General features: G+C 42.0%; 1 protein-coding gene across 1 annotated transcript; it reads left to right on the top strand.

Annotated features, from left to right (window-relative positions):
- Nucleotides 1-2268: 2268 nt before the first annotated feature.
- LOC123774783 (uncharacterized) lies at nucleotides 2269-17115 on the top strand. The gene is made up of 3 exons (XM_045769390.2): nucleotides 2269-6482; nucleotides 14873-14986; nucleotides 16117-17115. Exons 1-3 carry the CDS (start codon nucleotides 3301-3303, stop codon nucleotides 16175-16177), a joined length of 3357 nt encoding a protein of 1118 aa, XP_045625346.1. The 5' UTR covers nucleotides 2269-3300; the 3' UTR covers nucleotides 16178-17115.
- The last annotated feature ends 86 nt before the right edge of the window (nucleotides 17116-17201 follow it).

Raw genomic sequence — 17201 nt, 5'->3', positions numbered from 1 at the left:
GTCGCTGCTCGGTTCAGCGAAACTAGTAAGAAAAATTTCCAGCAAACTGGAAATGAAAACATACATTTTGAGACATAATTTCAGTGAATCATAACACAAGAAGCCTGAGAAAACTCAAGAACCAACAATGTATTCAGGCACGGCTCGCTTGAGACATAAACACGAATGACAGACATAAAGACAGTTAACCAGATAGAGACAGAAAAAGGCAGAGGTCCACAGAGGTAAAGAAGACCACATTCCACCACGACTGGCGCAGCCGTCGTCCAGTTCGGGGTCTGGGTGTTGACAAAGCACTCGGTGTCACTCCGTTGTCTCCGTTTAGTGTTGTGGGAAGCAATGGCCGCCCGTGGAAGAGTCTTAATTTTATAAATGCTTTGAGACAGACCACAATGGAAGAGTCGTTCACTGGCGACGACGTGCAGGAGTTTTGACAATAGTTTTTCTCATGACGCTTTTCTTGTTCTAAGTATTATTATTATTATTATTATTATTATTATTATTATTATTATTATTATTATTATTATTATTATTATTATTATTATTATTATTATCGTATTATGTAGGCATACGCTCGTTTGAACTTCCGTTCTGAGTCATACATACATTTATGTTCAATTTACTGCTACTACTAGTTCCATTGTCACTGCATCTGGTACTATTTCTGTTATTACTACTAGTACTGCTACTACTTCTACTGCTGTTGGTACTTTTACACCTACTGTTAATACTATTACTACCGCTATAACTGATAATACCGCTTCAAATATTAATACAGACATTGCCACTACTACCCTTTCAACTAAAACTTAAACTACTATTATTACTATTACTGCTATTATTACTACTATTACTATCATTCCTACTATTACTATAATTACTATCACTACTGCTACTATTACTATCACTCCTAATGATATTTTTACTAGCACTGTTACTACAATTAATATTACTACTACTTTTACTGCTAAAACCATACTTTCACTATTTTTCAATGCAACTTATGAAACTAAATATTTTTTTTTTAAATATTAATATTGTTTCTCTTTTGTTTGCAGGTATGTGTGTGGGCGACTTCTCTTTAACTCACATTGGCGGGTAAAGTAAAATACTCTTATTTTCAGAAGCACTATTATACTCGGGCATTGTAGAAGTTCCAAATCTTTCTAATACACCTTCGTAGACGCGTTGCAATACCTTGGTGTATCACGACACCCTCCTTTAGAAAATCCAACCACTTGGGCTGGTCGGTAGAGCGATGGTCTTGCTTCCTGCAGGTCGGCGTTCAATCCCCGACCGTCCAAGTGGTTGGACACCATTCCTTTCCCCCATCTTATCCCTAATCCTTATCCTGATCCTTTCCAAATGCTATGTAGTCACTATGACTTTGCACTTTATCCTGATAGTTCCCATCCCTTCCTTTAGAAAACACTCTTCCCATGAGCTTTTTACTCAAGCACAAACCCCCCTTACAGACTGTTTTCATTCTCCGGCTCTTCATCTCTTAAACTTAAGTCGCGAGGACACACTAAAGCCCGGAGGAAAGATCATTAATGCCAAATGGTAACGCCAAGCCATTACAACGGTGTCTAATCATTTGGACCCATTGTGAATCGAACGCCTACCCTATATGATACATGGGCGTGGGAATCTAAACATCAATATTGTATACAGCTAACAAAACTCTCGAGTCTCAATCCCCCTTTCAAATAAACATGACTGGAACTCCTCCGGTGGCATCCATCGTCCAAGAGACACCATCGTTCTCGCCACAACACCAACACGACCCAACAACCCGAATGTCCATTTCTACTCCAGATAGTCTTGAAGGAGAATTCAGCTAAGCGGTAATCAAGAGGGTGAAGGGAAGCTCTTTCTTGTACCAAGTGAATTACAAACTAAACATATAAAATAGTCTCTTCCAATACGTTGGAATATATATTACTTCATTTTGAGCTAAAATATTATTTCTAGTTGGTCAGTAAGATATGGTGACCTTAACCATATCTTTCCCCTCATGGGCCTCACGCTGTTGATAAGACCTGCTCAATATAAAACCAAATCTCCAATACCGTCCTGAAACACCGACTTGACAATTTGTACCATTTATCCTCCCATCAACTGCTAGAGAAAAATGACGATACCAGAGTTGGTTTTACGGTCACAAGTTCAGTCTGGAAGGTTAGTTTGGTGAGCGGCCGCCAGGGTGCCGCCGGACCCAGCCTGGAGACTCAGGAAGCCAAGATAGCCAGTCGCGCGCTAGCCACCATGCGCATTTGGCGAGCCGCTCTGGTGCTCTCTTAATATTTTTTTTAGTTACATCACCGAGGATTTTCTCGACTGGTGTTATGGCCTTGAAACTTTGTCAATAATTCAGAAAAAATTCAAATGTAGTAAAAACTGCATTTAGACACAATCTTATGGGCATTATTTCCACACGACTGTGATATTTGTAACCATTTCAAATCATATATTGTATTTAAATAATTGTTGATAGGGACAGTGACTAATATTCATTACATTAGTGATACTATCCCACACGTTCTCCTCGACTAAAAAGACGCGGCGGACCCTCAAGCAAAAGGACATTATACCTGGATTAACACAAACTAGATCACCTCATACACTGCATGAGCAACGGTACTTGACGTGTTGACGGTACACGCTACGGTGCTTTCTACGTGTTGACTGCTTGTTATAGAGTGCTTGCCACGTATTTACAATACGTGCTACTGACTTGCCACGAGTTGACAGCATATGTTACCGATGTGTTGACATATGTGCTACGTGTTCACATTACGTGCTTCCGTGCTTGCTACGTGTTGACTACGTGTTACTGACTTGTCCCGAGTTGACAGTATTTTCTACCGTACTTGCCACATGTTGACAGTACGTGCTACCGAACTTGCCACTTGTTGAATACGTGTTACAGACTTGCTACGTGTTGACTCGTGCTACCATACTAGCTATTTTTTGACTACTCCCAACTCAACTACTCAACAACATTTCCCAGGTATTTTTCAGTCGGATACCAATCACGTGTTTGGCACACCACGTAGTGACCTGATCTATCGCATTTCGGTTGTTTGCCTCGAGTTGTTCATAATTTCGATCTGCTGTAAAGTCGCCACCGCCATCATGTGAGAATCCACTTATACTGGTGCGAGTTCAGGGACTGCTAGCAATATACGTAAGTCCACTATGTTAATGTTAGGAGCGTGACGATCACAGGGAAGCGTCAGTGTACCAAGCCACCTTGAACCTTCCAGTCTCGGCTTAGATTTGTCTCCAAAGAGCACCATGAGTGAGAAGAGCGAGCCGAGCGAGGCGCCCTCGACTGGCAGCAGCAGCATGAAGGTCAACGTTATGTACAGGGGAATCGTGTACCGGGTGCGGGGCATCAAAGTCCTCTGCTCTGTCGTCACCGCCGTCATCTTGTTGCTCGTCGCCATCGTCGGCCTCGGCGTTTGGATGTTAGTCAGCGCCTACGCCGAAGAGAAAGTGGAAACCTTCGATAGCGATGTCAACGCCACGGAGCCCAGGTTAATGCATGTCCAGGGTCTTAGAGACACAGATAAACCTTCATCGACTCCCTCCACCATAGATTTCAACGCCCCAAGCGTAGTCCTGGAGGAGCTCTCTCTCGCGGCAAAAGTGCCCATAACACACACTAACGAGGAATTCCACATTAACGAGGCGATCGGCCACTTCCAGGGCGTAACGCCAGACAAGGATCTCACAACATCATCCCGAATTCCAGGTCCTGACCCAACCTTTGGCCTCTTTGGGGGTTTGCTGGAGCTTGGAAGTGGAGGCTCTGAAGGGACCACACCTGTCGCAGATATTGCGAAGCCTGACCCATGGCAGCCCATGGACATCACCCACGGTAGTGACAGCCTCGTACAACACTCCGAGAACAGACCTGTGGTAGTCCCTCCTCCCTCAGATAGTTACAGTGAATACAGTGAGGGCGTGTCAGAGTATGTACACAACGATAACAGAAAAGTGGATGACTTTTCAGATGAGAACTTTTCAGGTTACCCACTTCAAGGTGGTCTTCCTGACAACATTCCTCGGGACATTGATCCTATGCTGCTCGACATGGGGCTACCATTTCCATATCCACCATCATTCCCCACGACAAAAACACCCACAGCCCTCTCCACCCCTCTTCCAAGGAGACCCATTAACCCAAATCATCATGAAGGTCCGCAACATACGCCTTCGGAAATCAGTCGAGGTCAGCTCTCCATACGACCTCCCAACTCTCGCCAACCGTACCAACAACATCCAGCGTACGATCCCCGACATCCCTATGACTACCGCGATCAATCAGCTCATGACTTCAGCGACCAACCAGTAAACGACCGTTCACAATCTCACGATTACGACGATCATCCAGAAACCTACGACTACGATGACCAGGACCATGATCAGTCATACATTCAAGAGAATCAAGGTGACTCACAACAAACTTACGAGCACTACTTCACACCATCACTACAAGGCAGTCGCCGACCCTACCAGCCCTCGAGTCAGAGAGAAGCTCCAACTGATAATAATGAGATGAAAAATTCCCCAGACACTTCTGGTTATGACAACTCTCAACAATACACTGCCAACAGAGGCGACCAAACATCACACGGTTTCACGATGCCAGCAGGTGTCAAGATGCCACCAGGTATTACAATGCCACCAGATATTACGATACCACCAGGTGTTACGATACCACCAGGTGTTACCATGCCACCAGGTGTTACGATGCCACCAGGTATTACGATGCCACCTGGTATTACGATACCAACACGGATATCGTTACTAGAAGGTGTCACCCTCCCAGAGAACTTGGAGAGACTCCGAAATTCTGCAGGAGAAAGACCGGACCATGTTCGACCAGGCCCAGCAGGGTATTTTGATGATATGATGTACTATTACAACAAACATGAGCGAAAAGCCACAACAACAACAACATCGGTCTCACCATCTGTCTTCGGCGAGTCGCAGTACAGCCACAGAAAGGGCCTGACGCAAGAAGACAGTGGGTACTCTGGACCTCCAGTGGTTGGGTACGGTGATAAAGTCCAAACCATAGACCACCGCCCAACTAATCCCGCATTTCACCATTTCTGGAATGCTTATAATCATAACGGCCAACTACCAGCTGAGCACGATGACAGAGGACCTGTTCCTGAAGAAGCTTCAACACAAAGTTGGAATTCACCACCACAAAGAAGACCGCGACCTCCTTTTAGTGCTCCTCGACCTAGCCGTGGTGGCCTTCATCTTAACAGTGGTGGCCCTCGAACTAGCCATGGTGACCCTCAACCTAACAGTGGTGGCCCTCGAACTAGCAATGGTAGCCCTCGACCTAACAATAGTGGCCCTCAACCTAGCAACGGTGGCTTTAGACCTAGTAATGGTGGCCCTCGACCTAACAATGGTGGCCCTCGACCAAATAATGGTGGCCCTCAACCTAACACTGGGGGTCCTCGGCCTAACAATGCTGGGCCTCGACCAAAAATTCGAGGTCTTCTACCTAATAGGCAAGGCAACCCCTTACCTTCACGGCCAGATGCTGAACGGCCCCCGGTACAAATTCCAAATCGAAGCCTTTGGGTTGAACCGAACCATCGACCTCCGACACAGACAGCTCCAAGGCCTGATCACGCCCCTTCCCCGAACCACAGGCCTCTACTGGGACCTTTATATGACATATATGAATACTCTCAGAGGCTAGCATCTACGTTATTAAGCTTCCCTTCAAAAATAGATGGCCGTTTCAATGAATCTAGAGAAGAATATATGCAAAACGAAGTTGAATTATTGGAAGATTACAACAAGGTGTTCAAAGAAGCGGACACAACCAGCGCTGACGTTTTGCCAGATATGTTTGACGATAGACCTGGCAGGAATGAGCGCCTCATGCTCATCGATTCTGAGAAACTTCGAACTTTGAACCCCTTTGAGCTATCACTCATCACCTGGACATTCCTAGACTTTTGGGAATTCCTCATTGAGAAAGTTGGCACCCTCTCCAAAGAAGACCTGCAACTTCTTGAATTGAGACTGGAGCGTCTGAGGCAAAACAAGGACCGTGTACTTACGCAAAACTTCATGACTGCGACTGTCAATCAAGTCTCTCATGAGTCTGAGAGAAGCCTATCTGAAATTACTCATGCAATCGCCATGGCTGAAGATCTTTCTGAGACTCTCCCAGTTGTTGAGAAAGTCGGAGACACCGCCAGTACCAACATTTCATCCCATGAAGTGCCCGAGGGACGCATGTGGGATCCACTCGGCATGTTCAGCTCTGAGCAGCGTGTGAAATTTATGGAGTTCGCCATCAAAGTATTATTTAAGTTTGGACGCGTTTATCTGAAGAAGCGCTACGCGTTAGATTGCATGATGTTGCTGTTCTGCAAAGATCTCAATGCTAACGCCAAGAAGACTGGAATGGACGGCATGGCCGCCAAGCTAAAAAGGTGAGAACTACGCCTAGACATTAGTGCATTCAAATCTCAACAGTTGAATTATAAACACTGTGTATTTGTAAGCCCGTTATTGTTGATGTGATCAGAGCGTTTCCTGCCGTCGAGCACTTGACCTTCATCTGCCACTGGTTGTAAAGTTAACTTTGCATTTGTCACTTCAGTAATTGAACTGTTGTTGTGGAATTTAATTGCATTAAGTATTTTGCAATTAAATGTAACAGGATAAGTGGGTTTACTAGAAAATTTAAGGTAAAATTGTGTTGTAAAATTGACAAGGAGAGGGAATGAGGTAGTTCATTAGGTAGATAACAAGATACCGGGTGTGACAGCATCGAGACCTCTTGCTGACAGATACAGGTCCACCTTCCATTATAGAGGTCCTAGTACATTATCTTATTCTTCCGTATGACAAAAATTATTGTAATTGTTCAGATTAAGAGCCATCTTCACCCTATCTTTTTTACCTTTACCTCTTTTTAATTATAATTTGATATTGATAACACTGTCTTTGTACAGTGTTATCAATAATAGACGTATTACCTTGCATATACGCATACATATAATACAGTATACGCATTTGTAATATACGTATTACCTTGTGAGGAACCATGCTCTCTGTAACAAGGGATGAATTATCACAGTACTTTAAAATTATCACATCTTCACCTCGATAAACTAGGCCTGGGGTGCACAATAAACTAGCCGCCTTCGGCAGGACCAATAAAAAATATGGTATACCACATTTATACCATATCACGCTCACACAGCTCCAACAGCTGTACCTAAGGGAGTAACTAGCAAATAACGTAACTGTTTTTAATGGTGAAGGTCAGTAGTGCTTCCGTAATTTGTGTGTGTGAGATCAGTGTGCACTTGTTTGCGGTGAGCTGGTGTTGATTGGAAGTGTGTTGGTGGGAGAGATGGTGTTAGGCTAGCGGCAACTCTACCATTGCGGTCGGGGTTGTGGGCGCCTTGCTGCTACAAGCCTCCGTTGTTCACCGTGGTTGTTTATTTCGTTATTATGTTTGTGATGGCACCAGCTGTAAAATAGTGAAGACAACTTACAACGATTGAAATACGACAGACCTTCGACAAGCCGCCGGCTTCCTGTCGTCGTCGAGGCCACTAGTGTTAGCGGCTCTCAGGTAAACTCAGGTAAATAGCGGTAGGCGATAATAAAAAACTCAACATAACCCCAGTCCACTGAACGTTCAAGCCTACTCTCTCTTTATACCCACATTCTCTTCCAGAATTTCTCCTCCCCATCCCTCTACCTCTCCCATCCTTTCAAACCCTTTGGACATCAAAGCTAAGCTGCTGGAGCTATGGATGGAATCTGATAATCACACCCCCAGATCACGTCTCAACAGTTAGTATATGACCACTAACCACTACCGACATGAATTCTTAGGCTATCACTGGCATCATCAGTATTACATTTCGCACAAAAATTGGTTGAAATGTAGGTGTCATCACTGAGAAAATCCACTAGGGCTACATGTGGGTGCGAACCTACGAAAAACGAACACATATGTAATCATCCCTAGAGATATAATTTATATTGTGAAGGTCCACAATATTGCACTTTTCCTGTATAGCGGCGTGCAATACTTCCATGGGGGGTTTCTTCTGTCCTCTCAATAACAGGAGACACCAGCTGGAACACTGAAGATGTGCTCACACGACCACCACTCCGCCTCCCCACAGCCATCTAGCCTCACTACCCATGTTTAACTACCCTCTCCTCCACAATCTCCCTTATCCCCCTCTAGACTCTTTGTCACTCTTCGAAAATTAAATCTTTATATACTCTCTGTTTTACAATAACGCTATACAGTATTACTCTTTCTATATACTCCCAGAATATCATTGTTCATATCTTTTATGTTATCAGAGAATAATATAAACATTTAGTTGGTCGCAGGTAACTTCTGCCCGCACCTGGAGGTCTCAAGCCTGAGCCACTGATGTACGTCGTGGAGAAAATGGCGTCTAATTTTATTATATATTTCAAGTGGATATCCACAATTCCTTCATTTCTGTTTTTTATTTCTTACCTCCTTCTTCTTTTATAATTCCATCTTCCTATTTCCAATACAAAAACAAAAGATAAAAAATTAAAAAACAAAATATCATCTCACTTGTATTTGCTTGGATTAAAGTACAGAAGCTATTTTCAGACCAGCTCTATAGTCTATCCATTATTTTGGCGACAGAAATAATGTCACCAAAATTGGCTTTCAATAATGGGTTATGTCGGTCGTTACGCATGATTGACTCAAAACAATTTCCATCAATCTTTTGAATCATTGGTGTCGGGAATCATTACTAAAGTTAACAGATGGTTTACGTAATTTACCTCATATTTGTTTCTCAGTGCCTGTTGCTTGTGTGTTACCTCATGACAGGCCAGGTAGTAAGACATAAGCAGGTTCCGTCCCCACATTGTCGCTGATATTCACAGCACCGCAACACTTCCCACGTATACATCACACTTGCGTCCTGTTGTAGGTCAAACCGGCCATTTACTCAGCATGGGTCCGGTTTGGGGATACGGTTACCCAGATCTTGTTGTGACGGAGTAACTGTGGCCGGCCCCGAGACGACGCCACTTTGCGTAAGTTCAGTCTTTGTCACGTTATACATGGGTAACGCCCCGGAAGAATGCATCCCCCCCCCTCCCCCTGAGTAACACTATTCAGTGGATCCACAGAGGCGCCGTACCGCGGTCTGCTGGACAGGTGCGACACCGTTACATTTTACTTCCACAGGAAGTTTTGATAGTCGCTGTACTGTATTAACTTGCATATCACTGTATATCGAGCTACAGCTTCTTGCCTTGGCTTTCAGCCGTCAGTTGCCTATGGCAATGTCTCCCGATCCTCTTGCTTGTCTATGATATCCAGACTACTCTTGAAACTATGGATGATATTAGTCTTGAACCCCTCCCTTATGGCTCATTTGAGTTTCTGGTGTTTACCCGTGTCCTCTCGTTCTGCTCTTGTTCATGTGTAATGAGGTCTTTGCCTTTCTTCCTAAGTCATATTAGTTCAAACACCAGTGCAGACGATGAATCACAATAACATGGCTAAAGATGTTATGACCAAACCACACATCAGGAAATTAGGAAACGATGATGTTTTGGTCCGTCCTGGATCATTCTTGTAGGAAACCTTTGGACTTTCTCCAGTTTTGGCTTATGCTTTTTTTACGTGGGAGTTCGACCCTGTTGCTACATATTATTGGGCTAACATTGGCAGCATACAACGTCCTGAAAACTCATAATTCCTACGATGCTGATGTTATCAAGTTAATATGTGCCTTCAGTCATAGGCTTGGAGTTGTATCTCAGATCTTTTTCCTACTGTGACTCCAGCATTTACTTTCCCATCATCGTATACTCATGGTAGGAGCCTCCGACTTTTCTATAATGTTTGAAATTATTTAACTGATATAAAAATAAAACGTGAGGACAGAAGACAAACAAACCAGAAAGGGGAGTATGAGAAAGATAATTACTACAGGAAATGAAATGGAAGTAACCTGTCCTTACATTTCATGCATCACATTTGTAATGCTAAAGACCATAGCTTGACATTAAATGCACCGTAAAACAAATGACTAGCAAACATGATAAGAAAGTCTAGAGGTAGCAATTGCTACCAGTGTTGGAGCAGATGGTGGCAGAACAGACAGGTAGCCTCATGCACCTCACCAGTGTTGACTTCCGCTTGCGCCTACATTCTCTTCATCCTTAATGCTTCCGCTTTGCTTTCATTGTGGAGTTATAGTATTTTCCTTAAAGTATGATTGATAAACAGGAGTACAGTACATCTTGAGCGGAAATTGTGATAAATATATATATGAAAAATTATGCCAAATTATTTGTTAAGAAGTGAATAGGAATTTCTTTTTCAGTTATTAAATGTTATTCAATTCGATGATTTAAGCTTTTATTAATTTATCATTTCGTTGAGTAAAAACTATGTTTTATATCACATTTTTAGGAAAGCAATGTAAACAATATCTTGGAGAAGGTTTAATCAAAGCAGCTATACTGTTATGTTGAGCGGTCGAGCTCATTTACGATCTGTTCTCATGTGTGTTAGTTCATGGATAAGTAACCACAGTAAACATATGTTCTTTATCTCCAGGTTTGCGCTTTATCAAACACCACTACAACCAAACACCGTTGACATACCAACATTGATTGATTGAATGTTGATTTGCCATCGGAAGAACGAACCTCCAATATAAAATACCCCATTGGGGTGTTCATCTTGTTATTGCATAGTCTCCAGACGCAGCAAGCATTGCTTACCTCTTTGATATAATCTGTTCGCTTAAAACAGCAGTCCGAGGTAGGTATACATATGGCAGACTGAGCAACCCAGTTTTTTTCCTTTCGTTGAGGAAATAGCGCCAAACATGCTGTTTGGCGCTATGTTCACTCACAGGTGTGTGACACTTCCCAAAAAAACTCAATTTTTCGATCTCCCACGACTCGTCAGGTCTCATGCCATGAACTGAAGTTCCTAAGATTAATGCGGCACAACGGCCCATTCGTACGGTTGAGTGGGAGGTTGCTTGCCTTGTGTGATGGTGTGTGGATCGAGAAGTGGTGGGCAGTCATGCTCTTGGGTGACTTGATGCGCTCGATAGAACAGTGCACACTCATTTACACACACACACACACATATAGAATGGCACGCACACATACTGTTATATGCTGATGGGGATGTTGGCAGAGCGTGACAGGTGTCTGGTCAGCCTGGAGCTCCTCTGCACTTCCACTGTGCTAAAACTACGCTTTCACGAGCATTTACGCATCTATTTACGAACCTGTATATCTTTTCAGAGTCGTTGATGCTTTGTTTACATTTATTAAACAGTTTACAAACATCGAAACTTCCCAATTAAATATTATTGTTATAAACAACCTTGGGATGCCTCGGAGCTCATAAACTGCTTAATAAATGTAAAAAAAGCAGGGAAAGATTGAGAAAAGATGTATCGTAAGTTCTTGCGTAACTGCTTGATGAATCCAGGTCAAGACCACAAAACACAATAGACGAAAACTATTTCATGTGTAGAACCGCCGAATTTAAATTCTAGATAATAAATCTACTCTATTCGTATATATTTTGATTGGAGTTTACATTATTTAGTCACAATTACTGATTACTTTTCTTGGTAACTATTCGTAGCAATTAAAATTTATGAATAGTCTATACCTTTTTCTCCTTGAAGATGCGATTGAAATGATGACCTTGCTAAAAATGAACGTGTTGATTCATTGATTAATTAATCATTTTCTGGTGTATGTTTCTATCTTATTTCAAGGCCTAGTTATTCAAATTGTAGATGCCTATTGGTGTGTATGACCAAAGGACTAACATAAGAATCATGCAATGAAACCACGTAATAATTGCACGTAAAAATGTCGCCAATTAGTTACAGTCGCTGCCAAATAGTCATGTGATCACAGATAATTATTTAGTCATGTGATAACGGCCATTTGGTCACGGCGAACTAATTTGTCATGTGGTCATGGTTTAATGGTCCCAGCCAATTTAGTTTTGTGGTTAGTGCTAATTGATCATGTGGTCATGGTTAATTGGTCATGTAGTCACTGTAAATTGATAATTGGTCAGATCTGAACAAGTTCTGAACGGTTTGTTCAGATCTTTTGTACTTTGTACTCCTTTTTTTGCGCTATGTCTGATACGAACCAATAATACATAACACGAGATCCCTCGGTGTTTTTTTTGTTATCTACACTAATGCATTTCCTTAAACGGTTGTCATAGTTGCTGCGAATTTAAAATAACATACAAAATTGCGTACTTGACCTTTTGACTACGTGACCAATGACTGTGGACGAGTCGTTAATACGCACTGTAATCTGCCAATTCATTATCCCATTTCATTACATCACCCGCATATGCGTGCAGATGTAGTGAAAATACCACGAGCGTTCGAAGAAAGGATTAGATCACCCCAGTTTTAATTTGTTTTATAGCCGAGCATAACCTTGTCTCGGCAGTCATATTCCTGCCCCTGCCCAACTCGCCCCACTGCAGGGTAGGTAACCTAATGAACTCCCGGCCAGACTAGCAGTCTCCAGCACTGGCGGCTACCCGTAACTGTTGCAGTGGTCCTGCGGGCCTCCTCTGCCCTGGTTCACCGGTGCCTGGTCTGACCCCTTGTATCCCTCCAGGAGAACCCGGGTACTGTTAGAAGCGCTGCTCGCAGTCTCACGCACTACTCACAGCCAGCTTGATCAGGTGTCCTTAGGATATGTTTATCAAGTTCTCTTCTGACGACCATCAGAGATCGGACAGTCATGACCCTTATGTTTAGAGGGAGAGTGTTTTGGGCCCTTGACGTGCCTATTACACCTCTGCTTTTCAACGGGGTTGTTTTGCTCTCCCTACAATGCCTTCTGGTCTCACGAGGAGTTACTCTGTGTGTGCAGATTTGGAACCAGATCCTCTAATATTATTCAAGTGTAAATTATTATGTATCTCTCTTGCCCGTATTCTAGATTATACAGATTTAGATATTTTAAGTGGTCCCAATACTTTAGATGCCTTTTAACACCAACATTAAAGAACTGAGTGTGTCAGAGCCGGGCCTGTAACATAACTGTCACACACATGTTAAACATAGGTATCCAACGGAACTATAAAATACTTTACTTCACACTAATTGCAACAGTAAAACACAACATTCTCTCGCCAGGTTGGAAGCCTGTTATAACGGTCATGTAACCAAAAAACGTTAACTTACCTCATCATGGTAATTTTGGCTGGCCGCTAGGGCAACATTCAAGTTGTTATGAAATAAATTATACAACACTTTTTGCCGTTTCTTTGCGGAAGGCAGCAGCGTCCGCGGCCAGGATGATCTGTTCTGCCACTACGGTTACGGGGAGACTCGTCTGATATTAGTCTTATCATTTATATTTTACTATTTTAGGAATGTGCCTTTGGTACATTGGTCTTAAATAATTTGGTCAGTCTTTCTTGCATTAGAGCTTGTGACTTGTGACAAGCATTCCATAAAGTGGGGTTTCTTCCTACCAAGGGGCGTTGTACAGTGAACAAACAGCTAAGGCTGCAGGTAGAGTCACAGGATGAGTGATGCCCCAATAAACTCACCCCAAGGGGCAAAAATACAAAAAAAATAGTAACTTAATCCGTCAGTTGCGTTTTATAGGTTAGTTAGTAGGTACAGTAATATTTGGCTGGGGTGAGTGGTGGCGGCAGATAGCCTCAGGTTTGAACGGGATTTAAATCACCGCTGGTCTAAGACAACATTGCTGTGCTACCCACTGTTTACAGGCTGGGAGCTGGGCGTCGTGTTTATATAGCTTGGTGCAGGCTTACGTCGTGATGTTGTCAGGGTGTTAGTAGCGATGAACATATCAATGGTGCTAATGGTGTCCAGTACTTCTAGTATTATTTATAATACTTGGAACAGTAATAGGCTACTAATAGTGCTTGTAATAGCGGTAGTGGCAACAACATTTGATAAACTAGTAATTAAAGTTGCTGATTTACATAACGGATAAACTAAAATTCTAAGTGATTTGGCCTCAAAGATGAAGATAAATAATTTAAATTTGTATTGTACCTCAGTTTATGAAATCATTTCCTCTTAATAGTTTTAAAGTCATCTATCGTCTCATGTGTCCACGTATTCTGCTCTGTATTCTGAATTGTTCTCAACAGTGACTGATTGTAAATCATTAGAGCTTTTATTTTTCACAGAGTTGATGGCGCTCAGTCATCAACCGCCTCATGCTGGTGATGCCTTTCAGAGGATCATCACTCCATCAGCGATCATTCATTCCTAGGTTGATTCGTATCAGGAACTTGTTTCCTCAACACGGTGATATGTGTGAAATCAAGTCAACCGACCACATGAAGGCTCTGGCACACAGTTGGCTCCTGGCTCATCCTGTTCCTTATATAATAGTTACTTAACAATAAAGTTAAGTCTGATTCGTAATGGATACAAATAATATCATAACATTAATAAGTTCCTAGGGGCAGGCTTCAGATGAGCTGATGTTGGTTAACAGCTCTTGCTTGCAGTTTCACTAGAATTAAAAAAAAAGTCGAAGTGGAGGTCCTCCGAAAATGAACCTCTTTTCATTTCCAAGCCACTTTTCTTCCCACCGACTTTACTGCTCGTGCTCATTTACTTTTTCAAATGGTAATTTAAAAGGGGCTTTATTTAAACGCCCTTTCCCTTGTAGTACTGTATTGGGAATGCAGCCATCAGTGTTCACCATTATTCTTGCAAAGCCATTTATAATCTGTTCACCACCCAGTTCTCTTCACCGCCTCTAACTCACGTTCTTCTCCCTGCAGCGTGGGCCTGAAGGTGCTGGTTGAACGCGAGAACCGTCAGATGGACACCATTGGGGAGATCTGGCGCTCTCTCACCAACTGGGAGACTCTCCAGTGTGACGTCATGTTTCCCAAGTGAGTACAGCGCCAATAATATTATGGTGCACGACGGGTGTTAAATATTTATATATATTTTAGGAGTAATATTTATGATATATATTTTTTAATTCTTCATAATCTACTTATATTTTTAAATAATATCAAATACCATGATCACGAGTGAGAACAATAATAATTAATATATACTATCCAATAATATGATGTAGATTTGTATAAGTATTTTGTATTTGTATTTGTTTAATATTTGTTAAATTTCAATGGATAAGATTTAATATTATTGTAAGGCAGTGAGACTGATCAGTATCAATTTCAGTTGAGAACCACTCCCAACTGGCAGCTCAATATATTGACATTATTCGCAGTTCGCCAAAGCCATTAAGCTCATAAGTAATATTTGTCAATGTAACCGTAACATGCATTTGTTTTCCCAGTTTGTCGTGTCTGTTAAATAAGGCTAGCTAGTTTTTAAAATAATTAACATATGATTTCCGGAAAATATAATACTTCTAAAATTATCAGGGTTTTATCTCGCTGTACAAAACATTCTCTCAACTGACAGCCTGAGGCTGAATTCACAAACACTTATTAAGTGTTAACTTACGAGATCTGTTCCTCTTAACTCGATCATGGTGACTCGATCTTCAATATTTACTGAACAGCTGACGCTCTCTAAAGCACTACGAGGGCGCTCTCAACCTAAGGCTATTGTTATGGACGACCTCGTAAATTGTTTAGCTAATACTGACTTTAAATCGCCATGATGGAGGCCAGAGGTACAGATCTTTAAGTGGACAATAAGTGCTATTTTAAATCCTAGCGCTGTTGCCCCTTTTCCCCTTAAATCGTCGTATCGACATCCCACAGAGAAAACAATTTTTTCCTTCACCAACTTTTATGTTTTGTTGTTGAAACATTTGATTCCACCAATATTTGTTTAAACTTTTACTATACGATTTTACTTTATCGTGACATATCACAGTAGTTTTTTCAAAATATTTTAATATTTATTTTTACTAATAATATCGACATCACATTGAAATTCCCCCGTGGATACCAACTCTGGCATCCATAGCTGCCTTGTGTGCAATGTTTTTTTTCTGAGTCTGGAGCCGCGCCTCGCCAGTAATGCTTGTGTTTGCTCGCAGGTGTGATGGACCCAAGGCCCTGGAGATCGTCAACGATGTAGCTCTGGGAGCTCGCAAGTAAGGAGTTAGTAATCTCCAAGGTGTCCTCCTCCAATGACTGCCGTCGCCTGCGGAACCTTGGTAATAGACAGTGATGTCCTCGTCGTTGAAGCCTGGCGAGAGAATTCTAGATGGAAATTCTCTCGGCTTGAATTTTGGACAAGGAGGATCATTGAGTATTGTGGTGCTCTCCTCTACTCTACTGGGGGAGGACCTCGCGTGACATCATGAGAGGCTTCAGTACTGCAGGACTTCTTCCCGGGTGTCGCTACCCATCGACTAACATATCAGTAATATAGGGAACTGGCGTGATACTGTCTTGATCAAGCTGTGACTATCTCAAAATTGTATATTTGTGTTGTCTGTGACGCTTCACAACAACCTACCTGACACACATCAGTCACTGACCGTCGTGAAAGCAGGTGTCACTTCAGTATATTCAGTGTCAGGGATACTGAATCTTCACGATAAATATACTCACAAGAAGTATCGTTAAGACGTGTAGATGATAAGCTTCAGGTGCTTCCCCTCTCAACCAATGTTCACAATAAATAAAGTTGAAGGAGAGGCGTGTGAAAGCGGTGGCTGTCCTGGGGGAAACTTGTAATAATCTGCACATTTGTAAATAATGTATTTGTGTTTGTATCTGTTTAACTAATGAACGGTCAAGGCTCAACACTAATCACTATGAAGTATTGTATTACTATTGTGACTGTTGACCTCTCCCTGCTCACGGCTGAGTCACCTTGACCTCCCACAACTGTACAAATGGTCGCCACCACCACTTCTCCACCGGGATGAGTGGAAGCTTTTTGGTTGACAAATTGTTCTCGTGTTATTTATATTGTTATCCTTTGCTAGGAATTTATTTATTGCATATCTGCAACTATTTATTTGTTGTTTGTTAGCTATAAGGTGTTGTCATGGCCTTATTAGTGTGACAATAAATAATTTTATGTACACTGTTTTTCATTCCTTAGATGGCAAAATTATTTACACTTATACTATGTGTTTAAAATGTAAACCTTATTTTTAGATTAATATAT

Source organism: Procambarus clarkii, chromosome 68, assembly GCF_040958095.1.
Source record: "Procambarus clarkii isolate CNS0578487 chromosome 68, FALCON_Pclarkii_2.0, whole genome shotgun sequence".
NCBI lineage: Eukaryota > Metazoa > Arthropoda > Malacostraca > Decapoda > Cambaridae > Procambarus > Procambarus clarkii.
This window is presented reverse-complemented; position numbering and strand designations above follow the sequence as displayed.